At 35.5% G+C, this 9,876-nt stretch overlaps 2 protein-coding genes across 4 annotated transcripts in view; one reads left to right on the top strand and one right to left on the bottom strand.

The window, feature by feature from the left end:
- Window positions 1-997, bottom strand: part of exd3 (exonuclease 3'-5' domain containing 3) — a 44,009-nt gene extending 43,012 nt beyond the window's left edge. The window contains 1 exon segment of the mRNA XM_016518777.1: window positions 927-997. The gene's annotated coding sequence lies outside the window, so the exon portion shown is untranslated.
- A 1,213-nt stretch (window positions 998-2,210) lies between these two features.
- The window catches only part of LOC107713311 (hsp90 co-chaperone Cdc37-like 1), an 18,387-nt gene continuing 10,721 nt past the window's right edge, over window positions 2,211-9,876 (top strand). For all 3 annotated transcript variants that reach the window (XM_016518774.1, XM_016518773.1, XM_016518775.1), the window contains exons 1-2: window positions 2,211-2,482; window positions 6,663-6,932. In XM_016518774.1, coding sequence (XP_016374260.1) covers window positions 2,405-2,482; window positions 6,663-6,932 — 348 coding nt within the window. In that variant the 5' untranslated portion in view covers window positions 2,211-2,404. The remainder of the gene's footprint in view (window positions 2,483-6,662; window positions 6,933-9,876) is intronic.

The following is a 9,876-nucleotide window of genomic DNA, read 5'->3' as shown; positions in this document are numbered from 1 at the left end:
AATTTGAATAAAACACAAGACTACATTATATTACTCTAACAGTAGGCTATTTAATATCAGTTGTTCTCCGGTTGTCAGTCAGAATGACAGTTCTTGCGTGAACATAGGTCAACCCAAGCCAATTTATTATTCTTTCCTTTTTGTCTTAGTGTTTAAAATATTTATTTTGAAACAAATTAATTTCTTAATTAAACAAACAAACAGGAAAAAAACGAAAAAAGGAGCCGTTTTCACATTTTTCTACTTTCAATATTAAATCAAAAAACGAATGATCGAATGATACACGGATTCATCATAATATGGTGAGGGGCGTAACATTTCCGTCACACGCTTGAGGTATTCGGCCAATCACAACGCACTGGATAGCTGGCCAATCAGAGCACACCTCGCTTTTTCAGACCGATGAGCTTTGTAAAAATCGACGCGTTTCAGAAAGGCGGGGCATAGAGGAGAAACAATAATGTACAGTATGTGGAAAATAATGTGTTTTTTGAACCTTAAACCACATAAACACATTTCATTACACCAAATAATGTTCTTTTAAGCAACATCATATGACCCCTTTAACTAGGAGCTAACGTTATAAGTTGAAAACCAAACTTAAGACTTTGGGTAAGAATAAAATTACTAATTAAATCAGAAGTACTTTCACTTTCACATAAACTTCGCCCAGAAAGACGTAATTTCTATATTTTGAAACGAGAACAGCCAATACACTCTAAAAAAGACATTTGTTCGGGTTTTTCGTTCACGCAGCATCACAAAATGTGAATTTCAGCGATTAAGTGGCGGCTAATGTCAGCGTGCTAGCATAAAAACATGAGCGTACAGATATAAACAAGCTGACAACTACTGGTGTTAAAAACAAGACGATCATATTTACATGTTCTGACTGAGTCAGTGTTAGTTGTGAACATTCAACTTACTCAAATAATGTTGAAGTCAACCACCGAGAAAACTGTCTGCTGGATAATCCTTCCATATATCCGGGCGGAACCATTAAATTCGGGAATGTTTACTATAGACATCTGACGATGTGACGCGCGAATATTCTCGCGAGTTCGCTGGAAATACTTTCATTTTAGTGCAGAGGAAAAAAGGCTGTCAGCATGCCATAATTATGCGACCTAACATTAAATATGAACATTTTAAATCAAAAGGACACAAGGATTCTAGCGTGATTAAATGACAAATCAGTAGCATAATGGAGTTGGGCGCCATCTGTTGAACAGTATGAAGATGCACTTCATTCTCCCAGCTGTGCTAAAGCAGCCTTCAACATAGCCTTCGACATCAGCACATTTCAGAAAGAGTTTGAAAGAAATCTAAGTAACAAGATTTTAATTTTTTAAAAAGTAAAGTTTAACTTTAGTTAATTTTCTGACCTTTATTTACTTAAGTCTTAAAATGTTATAAAAATATAATAATATTAAGTCTCAACATGTTAAAAACATCATCATAATAATATAATATTAATAATAATAACAGTCTTCTTCTTATTATTATTATTATTATTATTATTATTATTACACCCAAAACTGCTACACCCAAACTTTTTTCTGTTCAGCACTGTTAACATTTTATCATACATATGTTTCTTCAAAAGAGACCTGTTTCCAATTTTACATTATGAAGATTTTATAAAGACAGTGTACAGCCTCTTGTTGAAGAGTGATACTTCGTCTAGGAATATAATTCATGTAAAGTTCTGTAGTACCTTGAGTTTAGCCACAAAAAAAAGGGATTTTTTAAAAACCAATTATAAAAAAGAATTAGTTTTATATACATTTTCTATAATATTTTTTCACAACCAATTATTAAAACATAAAAAATAGTTTTATATTAAATGTTTTATTGTTCCAAATCTTCATTCATTTGAATGAATCCGTGAACAAATCAGAATCTGTTTTATTCAAAAGTTCCTGGAATAAATCATATTCATATATCATTTATGATATAAATCCTGGAATAAATCATATTCCCACCTAGGAAAATAACATTACAAATGTCCATATATATATATATATGTGTGTGTGTGTGTGTATATATATATATAATAGTTTAATAGTTATATAAAATATAAAAACAAATTATAAGATAAAACAAATTTGATTTAAAATATGGCATTTGTAGATAGACAGATAAATAAATCAAATAAATAAATAGTATTCGGACTGTATCATGTGATTAGCGTCTGCCATCACGTGATGAGTGAGTGCTTCAGAGCACGGAAGTTGTCATACGGAGCTAAAAAGAGCTGCAGAGAGGAGTGCTGATGTTATAACCTGAAAATAACTGTCTGTGCTCGCTTACACACCCCTGAGCTGCGAGTGCTTCTCGGATCTGAAGCTGTACAGACAGCAGGAGTCGCCCCGCGGCTGGAGGACGGAGCTGAAGCAGCGACATGGAGTGGTTTGGAGGCGGCGTGCTTCGACCTGAACAGGAGCGAGAGGAAAACACGCCCTGCGCACACCCACACGAGGTGCTCACAAAGTTTATTTACATCTAGAAGCCTTTTGGTTGTGCTTTAAATCTATATGAGGTTGTGTTTAAACTTGAAGCGGCGCGTTAATACACTGTAAAGTCGCCGTTAGCTGGAGAAGTAGATGCTGCAGTAAAACTTCACCGCAGGATGAGTAAGAGAAAGCCTGCATCTTAAAAGTGAGCTGCCTGCCCAGACAGCAGTTTTGGGCTTCACACTCAAACGGCTCTACGGTGCCCCGCATGCCGACCGTCATTAAGGGGTGTTGTGTGGATCTCTGCTATGAGATCATGACCCTGTGTTTACTGTCTCACGTTGACAATCTTGTTCTGACAGCTGAGGATAATGAGTGCTTTATTATTAGATCCATGGATATTTCACTGCTGAGTTTGATGCATCACAGTGATGTTTTTATCTGTGGAGTAACTACACTGCTTTATAGTAAGTCAGCAACTGCATAATCTTGAGATCTAAAAATCTCAAACAGTTTGGACCTATTTTTATCAAACTATTTTTTCCCCCAGTACATTAGAAGGTGTCCTTTTTAATTAGATTTTTTTTTTCTGAGCAAAAACTGTCAACATGTCAATGACTATAATATAAGTTGGCCTAATTGTTTTTAGGTTAGGTTAGGAAACGTTATTGCTACTAAAATGTAATCTTGTCAGTAGGGGCCGGAAACTCCTTGGGAACTTGTTCTGGGGAATTTTGGAAATATTCCGAGTTGTAAATTTAACAGGAATTTATGGGAATTCATTGGAAATTTATAGAAACTATCATATACAAACATAAATATAAACATCTTTTTTGGTCATAAGCTGACATGCATGCAAACTAATACACATTTTAAAAATTAAAATTTAAAAATAAATTCAAAATAGAATATAAGTCTTTACTATCATTTTTTTGTGATAATTTAACATATTATTTTTTTTTTTTTTTTTAGTTATCTCACCTAAATGTTTGCTCAGTTAGTGTATTTGTTTTTACAATTGCACAATTTTGTTGCGCAATTGCTTGCACACAGCACAAGGCAGTTTTAAACATATATTTATGTGGTATTTAGGTAATTTACTCGTTAAGATGGACATTTTGACATCATTTTGTGTTCAGGATTCAAGAATTGATCTGTGCATGTTTTGGATGAATGTGTGTGTTTTCAATAGCCCTGCAGTAAGTGTGCTGTGTGCATGTGATTGAGGAATGTGCAGGGTAGAGATTCAACAGGGTAGAGATTCAACTGAAATTGCATTCAATCTGGTTGTTTTAACTTGATTATGCTGCAAGATTTCCTGCAATTTTGCTAATTCCCATATATTCCCGTTAATTCCCGGAATTTTGCAGCCCTACTTGTCAATCATATTTCGAACAAGAATCATTAAAGATATCATTAAAAGACTCTATTTAAGGATCACAGTGCACCTCCAAAAACAAATTAATTGTCATTTTAAATCTTGAGACATTATTTCACCCATATTTTGACATTTTATTTTCACAAGCTATTTGAAACATTAAAGTGGACGCTTTACTTTCATGTAATATGCTTTCTAATTATATAAAAATATAATTTTTGTAAATGTATTTTGCTACAATCACCAGTTTTAAGTGAAGGGTTGTAGAAATGAGTACACCCCTGATTAAGTTCAAATAATACTTAGTATGCCCTCTATAACTTTAATCATACTGCTCTGACTCTTCTTGGCACGAAGTGTACAAGTTCATGACGAATTGTCACATCTATCCTGATTCACTCATGAAGGACAATCTCCTAAAATGCCCTGATCTTTAATGTAGTGTTGCTGAACCCGTCTCAACAAAATCCCCCACAGGTGCTCAAGAGTGTTAAGATACAGTAGGTAGTTTTGGTGTGGACAAAGACCATGCATTTCACTTTTGCGTGCTCCTGCTCTTTTCCTTGCAAAATAAAAATAAAAAATAAAAAAAAATCACAGAAAGCTTAAAGTGAAGGCTTGATTATTTCAGGGGCTTTGTCACAAGTTCATTGTTTTTGAATTTCTGTGTTACTTTTGCTATATTTTCACACTTAAAACAATGATTTGGTATTCCTCTTGTACAATTGTCCTATTTTTTGCCAAGAAATGAGTCCCAAGTGGTTCCATTGTTGTTAGCATTAAGTCTGAGAATGATTCAGTGGGTTATATAACACTTTTAATTAGGGTTGCACAATTAAAGGGGTCATATGATGCGATTTCAAGTTTTCCTTTCTCTTTGGAGTGTTACAAGCTGATTGTGCATAGATAAGATCCCTGAACATTATTGATCCCTTGCAAAGACTAAAGTGTGTGTGTGTGTGTGTGTGTGTGTGTGTGTGTGTGTGTGTGTGTGTGTGTGTGTGTGCGCGCGTGTGTGTGAGAGAGAGAGCGAGAGAGAGGGTCACATCACAGTGGAGTCAGCGGTCTTAACCGTGGCTTCATCACTGTGTCTGTCACGCGACTCTGTTCCCCAGAGTAAAGACATTGCTCTGTCTTTACATTTATTTTGAAAGATGAAGCTCGCGTTTATGGTAAGGGGCGTTACATTTCCGACGCGTGCTTGTTGTGTTCGGCCAATCACAATGCACTGGTTCAGCTGGCCAATCAGAGCAGACTGCTCTTGTCGGAAGGAGGGACTTTGTAGGAAACGAAGCGTTTGAGAGAGGCGGGGCATAGAGGACCTACAATAATGTACAGTATTTGAAAAATAATGTGTTTTTTGAACATTAAAGCATGTCAACATATTCTGTTACACCAAATACACAAAATAATGATCTTTAAAAAAGCATCATATGACCCCTTTAATCGAATTTCTAATCGCGATTACAATTACGAATGCCACAATTATGTAATCGTTCAAAGCAGCAATTAATCATTCAAAGTCCACTTATGTTATTCTTCTGTGTGCTTAAGATGTGTTTTTTTCCTTCTACAGGTTGTCTTTAGGGTTTTTCCATTATTTTAGTTTTAATATAACATTATAATAACAAGCATATTTGTACTTTTTTTTTTTTATTTAAAGAAGAAACTAATCCAATGTATATTTGACATTTGAGGCTTAATACTATAGAAAAGCATTAAAAGTTTTTCAGTTTGAGTGTTTTCAGCTTGTTGTAACAATGGTATAAACATTTACATTCAGTGTAAATTGTGATAATCGTAATTAATAATCCGAATTTCAAGAGAATAATCTATTGTGAGGCCCTACTTTTAATTGTCAAGAAATTACTCCTCCTTAAAAGTTTTAGTTCAACATACGTATGTTAATCAAAAATTACCTTTCACTTGCACCAGAAAATTTTTATTTAGTTTTATTTAGTAACTTTTAGGAAGGTGTACTCATTTTTTACAACACATTTTATAACTTTGTTAAGAAAATTTTATTTTACTTTATAATTTTGACATGCTTCTTTGCTAGCTGGTCAAGCGGACTTGCTGGAACGTTATATCACCATACATATATGGTGTGGGTGTTTAATATATATATATATATATATATTGAGGTGTTTAGAAATGGATCCAGGTTTATCGGTTGTTTTTAAAGGTCAACAAATCCACCACCAATCTCTTAAAATGTATGTGAATTTTAAAATAATGATATCCAAGCCTGAGAATGACATGTAAATGTGTAAAATAAAAAAAAATTCTGGCTAAATATTGCTCTTATTAGAGCACATGTATTATTTATAAGGTTACACTTTATTTTAAGTTGTCCTTGTTACAGTGTAATTATACATTTAAGTACTGAGTAATATTAATTAACTACATGTACTTATTATATGGTTAGGGTTAGAATTAGAGTTTGGCTTAGGGTTACTTATTACTTATAATTAATTGTTATTATAATAGTAAATAGATGTAACGTGTAACAAGGACACCTTAAAATAAAGTGTTACCATTTATTATATGTATATATATATATATATATATGTATTATTATAATATAAATGTATTATTTGATCACAATATTACTGTTTTTACTGTGTTTTTGAAATATTATAACAATTTAAAATAACTATTTTCTATTTGAATCTATGTAATTTTTTTTTTATTTTTTATATCCTTCAATGTTTAAAAGTTCAGCGCAAATAGGTTTGTAATGTCACTGTCACTGAATCTGTTACAAAACCTACTGTAATGATTTGCTCGAGGTTTTGTGAGCGTTATCTCTCTGTGTCCCATCACAGCCCAGTGCGGAGAGCATGGCGTCTCTGTGCTTGAGTCAGCAGCGCTGTGTGAAGGCCTCGATCGCGTCGCAGTGGCAGCTGGTCGAGGCACAGGACCAGCTCTGCGGTTTGGAGCTCCACAGCTCAGAGTCTGTGGAACAGGAGCGCGCCCGAGCCCTGGCCTCCTCCGCGGAGCTCTCTCAGACAGAGCAGGAGTGGAGGCATAAAGAGAGGATGCTGGGACGGAGCCCCACTCTGTGCCCCGAGGCCAGCCGTGATGTGTTTGACAAGGTATCTCATATCAGCACTCTAGAAAAGTCATTGAGTGTTCATCTCATTCATATCTCTGCATTGTAAGAAACAGTCCACTGTGACTGCATTTCCCCTATGGAGGGCTGTGATGTTTTGGGACAGGGTTAAGAGCAAAGAAATGTATAATATATGTACACAGTGTGTTACTTTCTATGATCAGCTAAATGTACACTACCATTCAAAAGTTTAGATTATAATTTTTTTAATTATTATTTTTCATTCAACACTGGAACAGTAAATTGATCAAATATGTCAGTAAATATATTTATAATGTTAAAAAATATTTGTCAAATATTGAACTTTCTTTGAATTCTGAAAAAAAGTATCATGGTTTCCACTAATTCGTTTTCAACAATGAAAATAGTAAGAAACATTAGACTAATCGGGTCATTGTTGCATCGTCACAAAAATGTATCATTTGCACATCTTTTTTTTTTTTTTAAGTCTTTTTAAGCCATTCGGTACTCAAGTGCTCCAAAGGCTTTCTGTGCGCTCACAGTCACATCCAAAGCGCGCGCACATAAAGCCACCTGGCGAGTATAATATTGAGATATTTTTCGCATTTTGTTGCACTTAAACATGCACTTTGACAAAATGACATCAAAATGGCTGTCCTGGTGAGTATCCTCATAAACACAGTCGGTTTGTCTTAAGTGAATATAAACAGTTGAGAAAGAAAACACATGTGTATCAGTATTGGATCTGTGCATTGTCTTGTGACAACAGTCTAATAAAGCTGTGCCGTCTGTCATTAATGTTAATCAAACGACAAAAGACAGAAAATCACTCACTCAACTTTTGTAACTTTAATCTGTTTTTAATGTACAGTTTATAAAAAATTTTTTTATTTTTATACCTGAATAATGGTAGACTGAAACAGTTTCCAAAACGATATTCAGGTCCTGAGTTTAACTGATAAAATTGGTTAAGCAAATTACAATATGATATGTTCTCTGCATGGAGTAACGTCTGTTCAAGTTCAAGTTCATTTTTATTTGTATAGCACATTTACAACAGCCACCAGGCTGACCAAAGTACTTTACAGAAGAGCAGGACTATAAAAAATACACAGAAAACAGATCAGACAAAAAACAAAAATAAAAGCAACCCGTTTAAAAATAACCATAAAAACAGTAGTCAATAAACTAAGGAAAACAAATAAGTTTTTAGCAAGGACTTAAAAACAGACTGAGAAGGGGCCATTCTAATCTCTAAAGGCAGGGTATTCCCAAGTCGTGGCCCTGCCACCGCAAATGCACGCTCTCCTCTATGCTTAAGCCTAACGTGAGGGACTACCAACAAAGCCTGGTCACAGGATCGTAGGCTTCTAGACGGAGTGTAAAGATGAAGAAGTTCAGAGAGGTAGACAGGAGCAAGGTTTTGTAGGGATTTATATACAAAGAGGAGAATTTTAAAGTCTATTTGGTCAACAAGAACACCTAGGTTCCGCACTAAGGATCTAAAAACTGATAAACTTTCCAGCTCAGGGCTTATACACTGAGAGTTCTCATTTGGACCGAAAACAATTACCTCGGTCTTGTCTTCATTTAGGAAGAGGAAATTTTGGGCTAGCCATGATTTAACCTCCTCTAAACATTGCAGAAGAGAAGAAATCGCAGTGGAATTTTTTCTATTGATTGGTAGATATATTTGCGTATCATCTGCGTAGAAATGAAAAGACACACCATGTTTCCTTAGAATAGAGCTCAGAGGTAGCATGTAAAGAGAAAATAGAGAGGGAGCTAAAATAGAGCCTTGTGGAACGCCACAGGTCAGAGGTGCAGGAGAAGAGGTGAAATTACCCAGCTTCACTAAAAACTTTCTGTCAGACAGGTATGACTGAAACCATTTCAGAACGTTTGCTTTTAGACCTACCCAAGACTCTAATCTAGATAATAGTGTGGAGTGGTCTGCGGTGTCAAAAGTGGCCGATAAATCTAAAAGACTAAGAACCACAGAGTCTCCGGAGTCAGTAGAGAGGTAAATATTATTTAACACTCTCAAAAGGGCAGACTCGGTGCTGTGAGCAGACTTAAAACCAGATTGAAAAACCTCATAAATACAATTACTTGTCAGAAAACGTTGAAGTTGATTCAGCACAGTTTTCTCCAAAACTTTTGAAATTAAAGGTAAGACAGAAATTGGCCGAAAATTTTTTAGGACAGAAGGATCCAGTGAAGGCTTGTTGAGCAGAGGAGTGACCGTAGCCACTTTAAGATTGGCAGGAACAGAGCCAGTTTGGAGACGCTTATTAATAAGAGACACCAAACCTGGCCCAATCGAATCGATAATTAATTTTAAAAATCTCGGGTGAATGATATCGCTAGAACAGAATGAAGGTTTAAGCTTGTCAATCACCTCCTTCAGTTCCTGGAGGTTGATAGGTTCGAAAGCATCCAAAAAGGCAGAGGCAGATGACCTGATAGGAGAGACCGTTAAAGTTAAAGTGGGGCAGACGCTAAGTCTTTAGTTAGTAATTTTGTCACTAAAATATCTCAAGAAGCTTTCACGGAGAGCATCAGAGGCAACAGGCAAGATGTTAACAGAGGGATTTGCAACAGATTGAATAATTGAAAACAAAACCTTAGGTTTAGAGCAGGGGTGTCAAACTCAGTTCCTGGAGGGCCACAGCCCTGCACAGTTTAGATGCAACTCTAATTAAACACACCTGATCCAGGTAATCAAGTCATTAAGGCTTATTTGAAAACTACATGCTATGTGTGTTGGAGCAGGGTTGGAACTAAACTATGCAGGGCTGCGGCCCTCCAGGAACTGAGTTTGACACCCCTGGTTTAGAGTGATTCGTTTTAAATTAGATTAGGAAAGTATGCAGCTTTCGCAGACTTAGCAGCAGTCTAGTAAGATGTAAGCGAGTCTTTAAACATTTGAAGAGAGATATGCAGCCTGTCCTTTTTCCATTTTC

The sequence above is a fragment of the Sinocyclocheilus rhinocerous genome, unplaced genomic scaffold, assembly GCF_001515625.1.
Source record: "Sinocyclocheilus rhinocerous isolate Xijiao unplaced genomic scaffold, SAMN03320098_v1.1 scaffold688, whole genome shotgun sequence".
Lineage (NCBI taxonomy): Eukaryota > Metazoa > Chordata > Actinopteri > Cypriniformes > Cyprinidae > Sinocyclocheilus > Sinocyclocheilus rhinocerous.
Note: the sequence above shows the minus strand (reverse complement) of the source record. Positions and strands in the feature narration are given on the sequence as shown.